General features: G+C 43.8%; 1 protein-coding gene across 11 annotated transcripts in view; it reads right to left on the reverse strand.

Annotated features, from left to right (window-relative positions):
- The window catches only part of MYO1B (myosin IB), a 173,304-nt gene that overhangs the window by 9,122 nt on the left and 146,480 nt on the right, over positions 1–17,702 (reverse strand). For 5 of the 11 annotated variants that reach the window (XM_072742206.1, XM_072742208.1, XM_072742204.1 and 2 more), the window contains 8 exons: positions 17,340–17,489; positions 14,187–14,255; positions 12,383–12,469; positions 12,012–12,098; positions 10,153–10,239; positions 6,851–6,925; positions 3,936–4,070; positions 2,000–2,106 (listed from right to left, as the gene is read on the reverse strand). In XM_072742206.1, the coding sequence (XP_072598307.1) occupies positions 2,000–2,106; positions 3,936–4,070; positions 6,851–6,925; positions 10,153–10,239; positions 12,012–12,098; positions 12,383–12,469; positions 14,187–14,255; positions 17,340–17,489 (797 nt within the window). The remainder of the gene's footprint in view (positions 1–1,999; positions 2,107–3,935; positions 4,071–6,850; positions 6,926–10,152; positions 10,240–12,011; positions 12,099–12,382; positions 12,470–14,186; positions 14,256–17,339; positions 17,490–17,702) is intronic. The other 6 variants (XM_072742205.1, XM_026002638.2, XM_072742210.1 and 3 more) reach the window with 2 other exon arrangements.

The following is a 17,702-nucleotide window of genomic DNA, read 5'->3' on the forward strand; positions in this document are numbered from 1 at the left end:
AACCAGGCCTCTCCTCCTAGGACATGGCCCTAAATGGACAAGGTAAACATTCAGAACCGGAGCAGTTTTCTTTCAAACAAACTACATCTGACAAGTAGCACAATCGTGCACTAAGATGTCAATTTCCCTAAGGGTTTGTAGGGTGACACTTTCAGGGCAGCTTCTTCTAAGACACACACACACACACACACACACACACACACACACACACACACACAAACCCAAAAAACAAACCCCAAGGCCAAAACAAAACAAAACAAAAATCCCACCAACAAAACAAAACAAAACAAAAATAACAACCCAGCCAACCAACCAACCAACCAAACTGGCTTCATTCTGAGCTATAAAGTTCTGGCAATTTGCAACACAATTTTAAAGGCTTGTGCCATGGGTGGAGGATCGGGAAGAAAAATCCACGTAGGTGGTCAGTGTTTCACGGCTCTCAGCATATAAAAGGCTGACACCCATGAGAGCTGCTGCTTCACACAGTGGTGGGAGGGTAAACCATCCCACCCCTCTGACTGCGGCAGGCTGAACAGAGCACCATGCCTGAAAAAGGATAAAACTACCCAAAAAGGACTTGGCTTGATGTTAGTATTTTTTTCTTGTTGCTCACATTCAAGCGTGTTTTTAATAATAAAAAGTGCTAAGAGCCTTTGAATTTGTTTCTTCACAAATGTATTTTTCTCTTTCTAGCTTCTCAAGAGTCATCCACGGGGAATGTTAATTAAGATGATTACGGTTTAAAAATCTATAAAGAAAAAGTTAAATAGATTAATTGCTGGCGAGAGCACACAGGCAATTTTCACATCTCAATGTGCTTCATATAGCAGGCCCTTCGGATAACTTTGGATTCGGATGCTATGCTCGACTTACAGGGAGTAGATGCGGTCACAAGCCGCCAAATCGGCTGACCCAGCAAGTTGTGTCATTGAAAATAGTTAAATCAAATGACCCTGGCAGCAATGTTTATTTCGACTTTTAAAAGGAAGAGCTCTAAAAAATAAATAAATAAACAAACAAACAATAAATAAATAAAAGGAAGAGCTCTGAAAATAAATAAATAAAAGAGCTCTGGAATCTGTGTAAAGACACAGAATATAAACACAGCATCTGTAATACATGTGAATATACTCAGCACGTAATGCTTTTTTATTTCTAGGCCATTCTTTGGGAGAAACTAAAAGTTGTGATAGATTTGGCTTGAAATTGTACGATGTAACTCTTTCGGAAACACGGGATGAGTAAGGGACAGGAATTCTGGGGAGAAATGATAAACTCGGGAGATAAAAGAGTATTCAGGTAAGCAGTCTGTACCGACGACTTCGCTTGGCCAACTTACAACTGGTGCTCCTTCTTTTACGGAGTACTTGGTGTCGATGATAAAGGACCTGACCTGACCGCACAGCCATGACATCATGCTCCCCCCGAGTTAGCAGACCAGGAAGGCTAGCACAGACCAGGGCTTCAGCAAGGCTCAAAAAGTGATGTGCTGGTTCACTCTTCATTATCATGCAAATGAGTCCGACCCCACTTGTTCCAAGAAGACTGGAATAGTGATTGCAGCGTATTGGCAACAGAAATTGGGCTGGTGTCTGAAAACTGTGGAAAGCTAACAGGAACTTACGACGTGAATTTATTTATTTATTTATTTATTTATTTATTTATTTATTTATTTATTTCAATGTGAATTTATCTTAATAGCCTACACAATTTGTATTTTTAAATGACAGCTTCTGAATTGTTTACGGAAGCGTTCGGGCTAATGCCAATGAAGTAAAACCGACAAATGTAATCTCATTTCATTAAAGTATGCTATGGAAGCCACTGCTCCAAGGTGTTCATGTGTATGCATATCTAGCTGATTGTAGAAATCATTCATAAAATCAAAAAACCTCTCGTGTATCACTAAGATCAAACTCCACTAGAAACGACCTACAAATATATGTGAGGAACTTTTAAAACACCGACTTTTATGGGTCAAACAAAGCCGTAATACCTAGATGGGTATAAAGCCTTCTTGTCTTTGAAGAGTTCACTGGCTTCTAGTTTTTCTTCGTAAATAAGTTTCTGCTGGTCTGTGAACTGGTCTCTGTATTTTTTACACTGTGAGGAATGAAAAGGGGAAAAGAAAGGTGTCACTTATACAAATAAATCATTACTCATTCTAAAATATGCTAAATCGATTGAACAGCACCAAGAATAAGAGTAAATGTGTATAAAATACCCATTTAAAAAAATCAAGAGCACTTTTCCTTTCTTTGGTTCTTGGAAAATGTCATACAAACTACTGTTTGTATCGTGGAACATGGGATGCTTCTTCAAAAGACACAGGGCCTTGCTGGCATGGGCCCTGCCGGGAGTATCAATCCTCCCACCATGACGTCGGTCCTTGGCATCCTCCAGTCCTTAGGCCATCACACTCACAGTATGAACCACACCATCCATCACGACTCCCTGCACACCGTCACACACACATACAGACAACAGACACAAAAGCTTCACAAGACAATACTTTCAGCATGTCCTGCACCCATGTATTTTCCATTCCACCATATTTCATTCTACAACCCTGGTCAGTAATCCACTAAATTGATTTAATGACTCAGAAATATGCTACAACCATTGGCTTGAAAAATACTTCTCTGAATCCCCCATTACCATCTTACAATGTGGAACCGGGACCTGAGAAATCCCTTCATCTGGATTCTGAGATGGCACTGCAAGGGGCAGGTTTTTTAAATGAACTCTAAGAGATTTGGTTACAAATGTCGTTGAGCACCGCTGACATAATCGTATGAAGGAATGGCAGCAGCACTGCCCATCCTTGCATGAAGAAACACACCCTTCTTGTTCCGTACCCCTGATGCAAGGGAGGTATGGGCAAGATTCAGGGGCCGGGAGCCAGGGGGAGTGGAGGTGGAGCAGAACCCCGGCATTAGAGGCTCCCATCATCGCTCCTGAGACAGTTCCACCGACAGACTCAAGAGAGCGGATGAGCACTTGACGCTGGTGAAACTCACCAAAATGACTAAGTTAAGGAACAGAAGTGAGAATCCAGTTCCACATGTTGTGCTGGTACCAATAATACACTAATCAGTGATAATGACGCCCTACATACATGATTCTGGTAAGGGACAAGCCCACGGTGCCCAGCAGGAAAGAGTTTCCTGGAAGACGTGTCCATCAATCATTCACTCACTAAATACAAGCCCTTCAATCAATGATTATATCTGATACTTGTATGTATTCAGGATTCGGTATATCAATTGACTGAATTATTAAAATAAAGTCAACATCTATGTAAGTGCCCTGTGTACTCACCTGGGCAACATCTAAATAAAACATTACATTCTCATAAAATCAAGGAAGCTAAAATATAAGGCACTATCAAATAGATCCCCAGCTTCCCTTTAATTCAGGTAGAGGGAAACTTTAATCTCTTTAATGTCTTAATGAGGCACTCGAAAGGTTTCTCTTCCAGTCCATGAAAATGTGTGTTCTCACGTATGTATGTATTCAAGAAATCTCAGAAGGTAAAAAATAAAATAAATCTCAGAAGGAAAACTCTTTCAACCTGTAGTATTTAACTACATCATGTAAAGATGTTCAAATTTTATTATTTCTATTTCTGCAACATTCCTTCAGAAAAGATGAAAAAAAAAAAAAGAAACAAATCAAAATGGAATGAAGTCACGCACCCTCCCTTCCAGCCAAGGCTGAGAGGAGACAACCATGGGAACACCTGGCTGCCGTGGGAATTTTCACAGAAAGCCAAGTACACACATGATTCAAAAATACCAGAGTCCTCAGGTACATCTCCTCGAGGCTAGAGGAAGAATGTGGCTAAACATCCTCTTTGACATACTTGTCAAACGCTCAAAATATATGATAAGGAGGTTCTGGGGCAAAACCTAACAGGGCATTTTTTTTACCCTCCACAAGTGGAAAATCCTTTTTAGCTCCTTGTGAGTAGAATCCAAGAATAGGTAAGGTCTCGATGGCCAGTTCATGTCTATTGGAGATAAGGAAGGCATCTTATTTTTCAAATCCAAGAAGTACTTTTGCACCTGTGTTGGGTTTGACAAAAAAAAAAAAAAAAAAAAGCTAGATGAATGAAATACACCAGAAAAGACAGGCTTACATGAACTGAGATCAAACAGACTCAGCCTTTAGTGGAATGCAGCAAGTTTTAGTCTACAAAATGTTGTAAGTCCTCTGGAAAAATCTCTTTTTTTATTCCGTGTATTGGTTGGTAAAATCAAAGCTCCACTAAATGGTTAAGAGGAAAGAAGAATGCTGACACTAATATTAATTTTAACATTAACATGAATACTTAACACCAGCTAACACTAGAAAGCTTCATTGTTTAAGAGAAGAGAGATGGCCATCAGCCACATGTGGCGACTGATAGTTAAATCTCAAGTAAAAAACTTAAAATCCAGGGGATCCGAGGGTGGGTCAGTGGTCGAGCACCTGCCTTCGGCCCAGGGCGTGATCCTGGGGTCCCGGGATCGAGTCCCAGGTCGGGCTCCCTGCATGGAGCCTGCTTCTCCCTCTGCCTGTGTCTCTGCCTCTCTCTGTCTCTGTGTCTCTCATGAATAAATAAATAAAATCTTTAAAAAAAAAAAATCTAAAATCCGGCTCGTGAGTTGCGTTCGTCCCACTTCAAGTCAGCCACATGTGGCCGGGTCTCCTACTGCATGTACCACAAGGACACAGGACATTTTCATCACTGCGGGGTTTCGTGGGCAGCGCCCCGACGTGAGCCCTGCAGGCATCGTAGGAGCTTTCTACTGTCGCTCCGCTTTAGAGGTGACAATATGAGGCCCACAGAGGTCCTCTGCCCAAGTCACACTCCGGGTGCGGTGGAGCACGCTGGCTCCCGAGCCGCACTCGTCCCCTGCGAGACGGGGGTGGATGCTGGCATCCGCCCCGGGAGCGGGAGCGGCGCGGTCAGGCTGGCGCCCATGGCCCTGGCCCTCGCCCCGTGCGGCCGTGGAGGTGCAGCAGATCCAGCCCCCAGGGGATAGGAAAGGGCCTTGGGGAGCCAGTTCGGTTGTAAGGTCACGAGGGGCGGCGCCCCCGGGATCAGCGGCCTCTCCAAGACACAGGAGAGCGCATGCTTCTCTGTCCTCTCCTGCTTCTCTGTCCTCTCCTGTGAGGAAACCAGGAAAGGCCTCACGGAACCAGACCTGCTGGCACCGGACCCTGCTGGCACCGTGACCTCAGGCTGCCCGGTCTCCGGAGCTGCGAGGCGCAGCCGCTCACTGCTTAGGCCCCAGAGTCTGCGGCGTTTTCATTACGGTAACTTGAACTGAGACATCTGGCTTTCTTGGGTTCACCTTCCCCAAACTAAGCTCTCTTCATCAGAGAAGAATATTTTAATCAATGAATTAAATTCTTATTTGTAAAGTGTTTAATTTTTATTTTATTTATATACTTAAATTCAATTAATTAACATATAATCTCTTATTGGTTTCCGAGGTAGAGGTCAGTGATTCATCAGTTGCATAGAACACCCAGGGCTCCTGACGTCAGGTGCCGCCCTCAATGTCCATCACCCGGCCACCCCCCCCTTCAGGGACCCTCAGTTTGTTTCCTATGATTAAGAGTCTCTTATGGTTTGTCCCCCTCTCTGATTTTGTTTTATTTTTTCCTCTCTTCCCCTATGATCCTCTGTTTTGTTTCTTAAATTCCACATGTGAGATCACGTGATAATTGTCTTTCTCTAACTGACTTATTTCATTTAGCCTAATACCCTCTAGTTCCATCCATGTTGTTGCAAATGGCAAGATTTCATTTTTTTATACAATTTATTTTTTTTTAAGATTTATTTATTTATGGAGACAGAGAGAGAGAGAGAGAGAGAGAGAGGCAGGCTCCACGCAGAGAGCCCGAGGCGGGACTCGATCCCGGGTTTCCAGGATCATGCCCTGGACCGAAGGCGGTGCTAAACCGCTGAGCCACCCGGGCTGCCCAGATTTCATTTTTTTTTTTGATGGCTCAGTACTAGTCCATTGTGTATATGCACCACATCTTTATCCTTCATCTGTGGATGGACATCTGGGCTCTTCCCACAGTTCAGCTATTGTGGACATTGCAGGTGCAAACACTGCGGGCAGGTGCCCCTTCGGGTCACTACCTTTGTATCCTTGGGGTAAATACCTAGGAGCACAATTGCTGGGTCACAGGGTAAGTCTATTTTCAACTTTTTGAGGCCCCTCCATACTGTTCTCCACAGCGTCTATACCAGGTTGCATTCCCACCAACAGTGTAAGAGGGGTCCCCCTTTCCCTGCATCCTTGCCAACTCGGCCATTTCCTGTGTTAATTTTAGCCATTCTGACTGGTGTGGAGCGGCATCTCATTGTGGTTTGGATTTGCATTTCAAATCTGATGCCGAGTGATGTTGAACATACTTTCACTCTGTATTTATTTATATTTTTAAACGTTTTATTTATTTATTTAAGAGGGAGAGTACAAGTGGGGGCAGAGGTGGAGGGAGAGGGACAAGCAGGCTCCCTGCTGAGCAGCGAGCCTGCCTGGGTGGGGGTGGTCTCGATCCTACAACCCTGAGATCATGGCCTGAGCCAAAGCCGGACACTCAACTGACTTCAGGGCCACCCGGTGCCCCTGAAGAGGAACATTTTATTAATCATATGCAGGCCACTAAGAACTCTCTGACACATTTCTACCTGAATTTGGGGGGAAATGACAAAAAAGTCACACTCTCTTAGTGTCACAGCTAGGATTTCATTGCTACCACGCAAGTTGCTTATTATTGAGGTGACGCTATTGACCAGTTAATCCAATAATGCTAATTAGCCATACAGGAAGTGTAAACTTACAATTCTCTGAAGTGTAAATTCATATATTTTCTTTCCAGCATTGGCTCTGAAGAATTTCCTGTACTCTCTACGTACCTTTAAAAAGAAGCATCAGAATATAGAGGTTACCGTGTGGCCAGCAGATGCCCATTCAGATGATGCGCCTCTATCTACTAAAAATGAAAATGCATAGAACAAGTAAAACCTCTCAGTGATTTTCTGGATATAGTAAAATAATCGAAGTACACTGAGACAGTGGATTTTAAATTAGAGAAAAAGAAATTAAGAGATACCAAGTGATGATACTGGAACATTCCAATGTTTTAAATCCTCTTAACTAGTTTTTAAAGAGCCTGATGATTTGACAAGAAACACTCAGCAGACAATAGCTGCAAACTCATCACCAATCAAAACATAGTTCAGAAAAAAATTTTTATAAGGTGATTGTCACTGCAGATTGTTCTTAAAAGGTGAAAAAATAATGCCTGAAGAACTCTATTGCAGTTTCGTTTCCAAAAGCCTTGCATCCGATGACAGGACTTTAGTACTGCACACTGAGAACTAAATGTGCTAAAAATAAGAATTTAAAAACTAGCTTGTGAACTACCACTGTCTTCCATATAATTGCGCTAATTTTTCTCTAATCTCTGTTCCTACCAACGTTGCTGCTAAATATTATCACAGCACCCAGGACATCAGGTTACATTTTTAGTTTCCTGATTTCCTCCTGCTACACTGTCATATTTACTTTGCATACTAATGTCCAACAAATCAAATAACTAGGTGAGGTGTTTACCAAATGGACGAACGAAATAGCTGAATCCTGAAATTAGGGAAAAATTATTTAAAATATGTATTATCTGGCTGTAAATGAGAACATTAGATTTTAGCAAACGCTAGCCTATTTGAATAATTCACACATTATGTATCTTTTGCTTTTGTCTTTAGTTTTCTGGGTTTAATTGCACATGTTCAAACATTTCTACATTAGGGGTTATAAGCTAGGAACCTACTAACCATATTCAGTTTGTAGAAAAATGTTTTATATGCCTATTTTTAAGAATTTCACAGAGGAATTCCGACCACATGTTTCTCTTTAAATTTTCTAAGATCTAGCAACAGTGAGCCCGTTCCCACATAACAAGGACTACGGGGACCACAGGAGCTGCTACCGTCTTTACGAGATAGGCATGCTCCAAACTGCTCGAGGCCCCGTCGTTCCCAAAACACCTGCCCTCTGCTACCTCCGTCATCCATGTGACCGCCCTGGTCCCGTGGGGCAGGTGAGCATCAGGCCCATTCCCTGCACTTGTGGATTATTAAGGTTGAAAACTTTCCCCCATCCAGTATATAGGAAGTTTTTCCTTTTGTTCATATTCCATGTTACTGATTATTGTTTTTCTTTTAGCCAAGATTCATATCCATTTTAAATCTCAAACTATTAAAGTTAGAAGGGACAAGGAGAAGAAAAATGAAACCTATTCATTGGCCTCCCAGAATTTTAATAGTGTAGGAAAGCAGAGAAGGTAAAGTGAGATTTCATGTAAGCAATCCATAGAAACTCACTGGAAGTCCTACTATGTTTAGTTGAATGCCACTGTAAGGGAGTTCCCTGCAATGTGCTTTTTGATATCCACAGCAATACTTCTGACTATTCTCTGGAATTACAGCTATGTGCAGAAAAGGCCTGGTGACAACATGTTGGCATATAGGATGGGTTCCCCTCGTGGGCCCTGGCAGTCCCAAAAGGATCCATGAACCTTGTAATCAATTCCACATTTTAATCACCTAAAAGGGCAAAACTACTGCTCTTATCAATTTCTTAGAAAAAAAAAGCACAAAAATTATTACGTTCTTGGACTTCAAAGAAGTTTGATCTTATTTCCTAACAATAGTAACCCATTAAAATATTTGTTTTACTAGAAATGGGGGGGAAAAAAGAGTTACATCTAGAGGAAGTCCAGTTCCTTCCAGTTAAAACACCATTGACCTACAAACCGAATTTGATTTATATGTTGCTAGTATACACCCCTAATATGAAAGTATTTCTGAAAACATATGCAAGTAGTTAAACCCAGAAAACTAAAGATAGATGTGATACTGCTGGTAGAAATCATGACACAGTAAAAATCCGTACTCAATGTTTTGTTCCTTCTTTTTATAAAAATCAGGATGCAAATTAGAACAAGCGAATAAAATGGGAAATAAAATCCCTTTTAAAAAAGTAGTTCTACAACTTGTTCAGAGTTCTTGGAATAGAACATCTTAAATTCATATTTAAGTTATTTCTTAATTACTTCAAAAATTACTTGATGAATATTCGGTATAATCAAAAAAGGTTAATTTACTCGAAGTTTAGAGGCTAAACTTTCAGGCGGGGAAAAAAAAAGGAGATCATTCAAGAGCCGAATGTACAGATACTGCTAATGCTCTTTTGATCCAGAGCCAATGGTTTCCTGGATGGTATTTAAATATTTAGAAGATGAATTGTTATACTATCACAGCAAAAACAGTAAGGAGAAATCATGTCGAAAAGGGGCCTAATTATCCCCAAAAGACAATATGGATGGCACCCTATGGTGATGAGTTATTGAATACCGGGAAGACACAATCTTTAAATACTGCCTAAAATTTGTTCTCCAAGTTTTCTGGGGCTCAGTCCCATTTACTTACGTGTATCCTTAACTGAAGTACTAAGCACCACTCAGAAATAATCCCTGGCCTTAATTAAAAGGTACCTGAATCTAAAGTTCTCTTTAACCTGAATGATCGATCCACTGCTGGTCTTATTTGTCCGAATCTGTTATGCAAAATCCTCTGGTTTCTATGCTGAACAATCAGAATAGCAGATAGTCTGCAGAAAGCTCGGCTCCAGGAGCCATCCGAGGAGTAGGAGAGGCGGACAAAGGGGAACAAAAGCCTGACATGCCCCCGCTGGCCACTGCAGACAGCAGGTCAGCTTTTGGCTCGACTACTATAACCCTGTGTCATGAATTAAAAAAAAAAAAACAAAAAACCCACAAACTGCATCCTCATAAAGATAACGGTAATACAGAAATCGGGTAACAAGGTGTCTCATTAGATAAGATAAGCTACGGTGCTAGGACTTTAAAACCGATTGTTTCAAGAAATACACCATAATAAAATCAGCAAATAGTAGTGCACAGGTCTGTTCTCAAAAGGAAATGCAATTAGGCAAGATGACATCGTCAAGGACCGTGCGGACCGTAAGCAAGCATCATCAATCAAACGTTTTCTCAGGGTTAGTAAGTGCTGGGCTTCGTTGAGTTCACAGAGGGCCGAGAGAAGGGGTGGGGAAGTACCTTTAATCCAAGCCAGTAAGCCCAAATGACAGCAACTGCATGCTTACGCCTAGCCTCCTCCTTCAAGCGTTTCAATTCCCTTCGAGCCTAGAACGTTTTAGATAGTAAATAAAAGAGACAGCCCAATGCAGACAGCACAAATGACCAGAAAAAGATAACCCACCACATGGAAGAGCCAACTTATGCATAAGGATTTCAGAATGATAGAGAAGAGGGCCCCATCCCGTAAACCCGAAGGGTCCTGTACGGCTGGTGCAGTCCCTTAGTGCGCTGAGCCTCTGGGCTAGAGGAAGGTGACCTGAGTGGGAAGCGCGCCTCTGCCCCCCTACATCCACGTTTTTTCCTTTTCTTTCCCTGTTCCTGCTCCCTCCTCCGCTCCCCCACACTCTCCTTCTCCCTTATCAGAGCCTGAGAATGTGAGGGGCAGCTAACAGGGCCGTGGCTGCAGCACACGGCTGCCAGCACACGGGGCTGGAGAGCCACGACCTTCTGGGTCCCTCGCTCGGACGTGTAAAATCAGCTCCTGCGAACAGCCATTTAGACGATGGACGGTAAAGGCTGTTTCTCTGGAGTCCACACAGAAACATGAGACTCAAAAGTCCATTCCCATTAGAAAATCAGAAGAGGCACGAGTCGAAATTCAGTGTGAGCTCAGGGCCCCAGACAATGAAAACAGTGAGGGGACTTCTAGGTCTAAAAATCAGTCTTAGGGACAAGTGCAACTGAGGCACGTTACTTTGAAAGAGGAAACAGGCAGTGCTTTTGCAGCACAGCACACGGCAGTCCTCCGGCGGGGACGTGAGCCCACTCGGCGTGGAAGTCCCAGGGACACTTAAGTGGCCCCTTCCCTCTACTTACCAGAGGAACTAGTCTGTTCGCCACAGATTTTTGAAGGGAAAACGCAAATGAACGACTCTGGTGAGTTCTTTTGGCAAATTAAGATCTGTATACAGGCAAATGTTGACTTTTCTCATTTTTCTCACAAGATGGGCTTCTACTGCTGACAAGGTAAACTTAAAAACATAGGACTCTATTGGTATTTATGTTTCTAACTGGAACATGCATTTTTAGCAGGGATGACCTTTGATTTTATAAGTAACAAAAACATCTAAAAGTCCGGTCCCTTGGGGTATGTGAAATGTTCACAGAGCCCACGACTCTGCCTGGGGATTAGGGAGAGTATTTCAGGAGGCCTTTGTTTCTGAACACAAACAGCTGATGCTGAAATTCTTGGGATTCTTCAGTGGCAATTACAGCTAGTTTTGCATGAACACAGCTTTCTGTTAAATCACAAATGATCATTCTTTCCACACACAATATTTTGCTTATGATAATCAATGGCTGCCACAGGGAGCCTAAAACACAATTTCATTCGTGGATTAATATGTTGTAAGGCATGCGTTAAAGGCGGTTCTATTACCGTCATGTCGCAGAAAACCAACTGAAGCCCAAACCTTAACGTTCCCCACATGCCCCCCCAGCCCCCCACCAAACAAAAATACCTTAAGAAAACCGCCAGGATACGTATGTTGGGGTGGTTGGAGGGAGGGAAGGGGAGGGGAAAAAAAAACCCAAAAAACTAAGCATGCGTGTTACTTGAGAGTTTTGTTTTTTAAAAAGAGCAACTAATACTCGTGCCTCATTAATAAGCAATTAGTGTTTTTGGCTTCCCCGTGCTTAGGGACCCTAGTGGACACTTACTGCCACTAACATATCCAGGTTTATTCAAACTCGGCTGCTAGGACATGCACCAGTGTGAGCCCCCACTAGCTGTGGTCATCGGCCCCTGATACGCTAAAGATCCGAACTGATTACGGTGGATTCCGGGGACGGAATAATGGGACGTGCGAATGGAGTACCTTGGATCCAAGCCAGTAAGCCCAAATAACTGCAATAGCATGTTTATTCCTAGCCTCCTCCTTCAGCCGGTTCAGTTCCCTTCGCGCCTGTGATGCATGTGAAAAGGAGTCACAGAAAAGTTTAAGGCAAGAAAGGTTACAGCTGCTTTCCCAAAGGGGAAAAGAAGAGGAGAGACACCAGTCACCATCACGCAGTTAACGCGGAAGCGTGTGCGCCGCCACCCCACACCAAAACGTCGAAGAGGCAGACAGGTCAATGCGTGCTCAGTAGCTTAAGCCAGAGAAACGCTCGCTGCCCCCGGAGGAGAGGGTCCGTTGGCCCGCACGCTCCCCCCGACCCGCTGCCTTCCGGGGGGCAGCCTCCGGCCTACCTGGGTACCATGCCAGTACGCCGCAATGGTGGTGGCCGCTTCCTCGCAGCGCTTCTGGTGCTTCAGTTCCCTCAGGATTTTTCGGGCCTGAGGTGAAGAATCACCCGGAAAAACAAGAGAGTGAACAAAAAAATGAAATTCCATAGGGACTAGAAACCAATACTTGAAGAGACAGTTGTCATATCCAGTCTCCAGCGAAAGATCCCTAGTCTAAAGAAAGGGAAGGGAAAGGTTGCTTATATCAGCCCTCGGGGGTGAGGAGAGGGTGGTAAATGGAGGCGTCGTTCCGCAGGACGGCGTAGCCCTGGCTCGGACAGAGACAGCAGCCAGCTGTGCCCTAACGTGCGGCAGGGAGAAAGCGTGAGCACAAGCCGGGGGAGCTGGGGCACATCAGATGCAAGGAGCCGCCCTCAGAATGTGGTTGGAGGATCTCCGATGGCCCACCAAAGTCCATTTGTCGCTTTTATCACTGTTGTATAGAAGGTAACTGCAGCTATGCTTTTTACTCAGAAGACGTCTTCAAAAACTTGCTAAAACCATCTCACTGGTCCAGAACCAGTGGCTTCTTCCCAGTAGCTGCCAAGATGGATTTTGTGGGGGCCCGGGATGGGGAGGCACGAGGTTTGGAGATGGACTCTGAATCTCCAAAGTCTCTAGACCGGAGTCATGGCCCCATGACCCGGTAATGAGGTCAGAGAAGAACCAACAGGCAGTAATTTCACTTTCTCTATGTGCCCGGATTTATATTTTGGCATTTGCTGTGGGACAATTTACCAAACTGTCCCACGGGACTAGACAAAGGTCAGCTGATGCTACTCGACTCCTGGCCCAGGGCTCTACCCTCTGACGGGGTTTGGGCCTGGGAGCTACCTGGAAGTAGCCCCTCTGGGTCAGCTCACTGCACAAAACCTCCCAACAGGAAAGGGGTCAGAATCGACCTAGAGCAGACGTCAGGAAACTTTGCGTAGAATCTAGGCCAGACGGTACACATTTTTGGCTTTGCACATCCTATGTTCTCTATCATGGCTACTCGACTCTTGATGTTACAGCGCTAAAGCAGCCACACACAACATGTAAATAAATAAGCAAGGGTTTGTACCAATAAAACTTTATTTATATGAACTTTGTATTCCATGTAATTTTTACATGCCACAGGATGTTCTTTTTTTTTTTTTTTTTTTTTTTTTTTTTGGTTGTTTTGAACAATGCTTTAAAAATGTCAGAGAGCCACCCTTTGCTCTCAGGTTGCACAAAAACAGGCACAGGCTTGATGTGCTCCAGGGGTCGTAGTTTGCAGACCTCTGAACCGAGCTTGCAGGAAGGACGTGGAACTAGGTGATCGGTGCACTGTGATCCCCACTAGAATGGCCAGAGCTCAGGATGTTTTGATCATTACGGCCCACAACACAGTCACTAGGAAGTTACAGAAGGAGCTGGGCTGCGGGGCTGAGGTCCAGCAGGACGCACAGGTGTGTAGGCAACACTGTGAGAGACGGCCTTCTGGACTACAGCTTCCCTTGCAAACAGGGGGCAAGAGGATACTGAAAGCATGTACGGTATTATTTCAAGGACTTCCTGCTCCAAGAACAAAGCTCTTAAAAGGACAGCCAGTTGGAAGGATGCAGCCAAGACATGGTCACAAGGGCCCCAGCGTCGCCCAAAATATTTATCCTTTCCATCTGACTGTTTACAGGGTAGGCAGGAGATGAGGAGCTCTCCCCTGCAGGGTGACCTTAAAGACATCATCCTTTGTGAAAGAACCTGAAAACTCCAAACAAATAAGGCTCATTTCTTTTAAACTTACCTTCCAACCCCGGATGTAAGACTGAATTACCAAAGCAGAACTCTTGATCTGTTGATACCTCTTTTGTTGCTGTAGGACAAAAGGGAAAGATTTTAGCAGTTCTATTTACATATCTGTGATACACACACCACAAGTACTGAGAAAGAGGACTTGCTTACTTGGTGCAATCAACACTTGCTCTCCCACATTCCTTCTGGGAACCAATGTGTACAGAAATCAAAGTATCGAACAATCCAGAATCATTATGGTTAATCCAGAGTACGCTTCAAGGATGCTAAACAGAACTAAGTGATCATCACTTTAATAGAACTGTGAGGATAGAAACGCGAGTCCAAGTCCACTCCTGCACCCAAGGACTTACAACGGATACCAGTCGGCAGAGGGAAATACCAACAGCCTCTTGGGAGAGTTGGGGGAGCACCGAGGAGGCTCAGATGCGCCCAAGGTTACTTCCAGGTGGGGGAGGTTGAAGAAAACCCAGGGAGCCTCCAAGAAGAAGGCCGCAAGCTCCATGCCCCGAGGCCCTTTATACTTCTAGGGCTGATTCCTCAGAGGGTGGAGGCCACTGGAATCCCAGCCGTAGGAAAGTGAGCTCTTACTCTATTGAATGAGGAACATTCACTGGCACACGGGCATCTGTGATGAAATTTCGCAGCTTTTCAAAGTACAGAAGCCTTGCTGCGCTTCCTTCACCGTGGAAATGCTAGATTGCTTAGCTCCCTCGACTGAGCGGGGAAGACTCACCTTCTCCCACTAGGCTGCATTTTGGAAGCTCAGAGGAAACAGAGCGACGTTATCAACACGTGAGCAGCAAAATGAGAGGATGTCAGAGCAAAAGCTCTTGGACAAGTCCCTGCCTTCTCCGGGGCTCCGTTTCCTCAGCCTCCAACATCCCTCACAGAGGAATTATTCCACGGCTACGGAACGAACTATACCTACCACATCCGACCACCTCTTCCGCTATCCATTTGGTAACTCAACGTGCTCTTCCGAAATTCCTAAACGGCTTGAAAATAACTACCTCACTTTTAAGATTCATCTCATAGAGCCATAAAGTGGATTTTAAAATAATCAGCAACCGAAAGCAGGCATGGAGAAAACGTCGGAGTTATCTGGTTGAGGAACGATATTGAGTTTAATCACTGGCTTGGATAACGTGTAGTTAACTGGTTGAGGTATTCTTTTAAAAGAACAGATTTAATTTATTTATTTGACAGAGAGAGGGAGCAGCAGAGGGAGGAGAGGCAGACTCGCCCCTGAGCAGGGAGCAACACAGGCTCCATCCCAGGACGCTGTGATCAGGACCCGAGCTGAAGGCAGACGCTTAACCTCCTGAGCCACCCACGTGCCCCTGGGTGAGGTATTCAAGTTCTGGAGATGTAACAGTAGAGCGAAATTAGTACTTTCTCTGGAAATTAGGCTATTATTTGTTTCTATTCTCCAAATTAATTAAATTAATTAATTAAGCGCTCACCATCATGATTTAACGATACTTTATATGGTGGCTCTTTCTTTCACCTGGGGATACAGAAGCTCCAGGCAGGGGGAAAAGGTGCAAACGGCACCTGCTCTCCTCGGTTCATTGCCTCGTCTGTCTTTTCTCAGCCTTCTGATGAAATGCCACCTTCCAGAGGTCTTCCTTGACCCTGCTATCAAAATTTATAGCGTACCTCCCCCCTATTCTTTGCCTCAGTCCTGTTTCCTTCCCGGCACTGACCACAATCTGTAATTGTTCCAATTATTTACTTGCTTACATACATAGTGTCCCCCTCACTAGACATAAACTCTGTGAGGTCAAGAATTAGGTTGTTTTGTTCATGGTTCTACTCCCAGCGCCTGGCATAGTAGGTGTTGCAAAAGCATTTTTAGGATTCACTATCCTTCCCAACTGGGATTTTCTTAATGATCTCAAAATAAATGATAAAAAGGGTCCTGGAGGACCATTTCTTGGTCTCCTCTCTCTCAGTCAAATAAAAAATGGAGCATTACAAATCTGCAAAAGTGCCCAATGCCATTGCAATGTGCACAGAAGAGGATCCACCACGGCCGGGTCGGTGACAACAGTCCTCTGTGCCTTCGAGAATACATAGGACTGCATTTATCATCGTGGCTGGATAGGTTCATATATCAACACCTACACTACTAACCGGTTGTGCCCTTTCAGCTAGAAGAAGCAATTTTACATACTCTCTTAAAGACCAAGCAATTTTTTTCTTTGGCTTAATCATTTCACTATCTCCTTAATTTCTCAAACTTGGATATATTACACTAAAATGTACGACATGAGAACAGGTCAGCAAAACTGTCCTGGTTATATACTGCCTCATAGTAAAATGTTTCTAAAGCAGAAAAACAAAATATCTAAAGGAGATCTGACTGCAAATTTAATTCATCTTCCAACTCTCTCTCTAGAGCAAACAAACAGAATGAAAAAGCATTTGGGAACAGTGTTTTTATCACCAAATTTATTTGTGAGAATACAGCCCAGGTTTAAGCTAGCCGAAAGGCAAGCCTTCAGGCTTCCATCAAACATGCTACGCCTCCAATGAAACACCCATAACCAAGTGAGAAAGAAAATCCCAAAAAGAAATTCCATGTCAATTACATAAACATGCTTTATTTTTGGGTCTTTTCCCACAGTTAATAGGACCAGCTATCTGAAGACTAAAGGAAATCTAACCCTTTAACCAAACTCAGAATTCTACTAAGATGGGGCATCAGTTTTCTGGAATTAAGCCATTTTCAGTGCTGCTATAATACATGGAGAACAGCCAATTATTTTGGAAAATTGACCCTCCCCATACGAAAACAGTTAAATGACACTGCCCCTTCCAATCTGATGAGCAATTTCAAGATTTAAATCTCCCACTACATGTATCTGTATCAGTGGAAGGCAGCGTGACATACTAAACTTGAGCTTTGAAGTTGTCCTGGATGCAAACCTCATCTCTGCCACTTAAGTGGCTGTGCGACTACGGGTAGGTTGCCTAATGACTCCTGCCTTGGTTTCCCCATCTTTAACAAAGGTACCACAAGAGCACTCATTCCATGAGGTTGCTGGGAGGACTGAATAAGTCACAATTACGTACCAAGTAACAAATACTTGCAAATTGGGCATCGTTATCACAGATTAAAAAGGTCAGAGGCTCTTACCGCGTATCTCCTGTACCAGGCAGCTATGACGATTTGGCTTTTTCTCATTAGCAGGAAATGTGTGCGGCATTTCCACCCCCGATAAATCTTCTGGATGAGAGTGGCCAAGTCCTCAAGACGCTGCTTCCTCAGGTCCTCTAGTTTGAATAACTAGAAGTAAGAAACAATAGGTAGATTTGTCAGATCTACAAAACCTTATGACATGAAAGACATCCCCAGGAGGAAAAATGTAATGATGTTGGAGTCAACCACGCGGAGACAAAAATGAACAACTGCCTTAATTCTAGATGACATGGATAACAGCCCATGAGAAGATTATTTTGATGAATTCATACACGATCCACTGTTTACACTACGGTGCTG

This window comes from Vulpes vulpes, chromosome 16 (genome assembly GCF_048418805.1).
Source record: "Vulpes vulpes isolate BD-2025 chromosome 16, VulVul3, whole genome shotgun sequence".
Taxonomy (NCBI): domain Eukaryota; kingdom Metazoa; phylum Chordata; class Mammalia; order Carnivora; family Canidae; genus Vulpes; species Vulpes vulpes.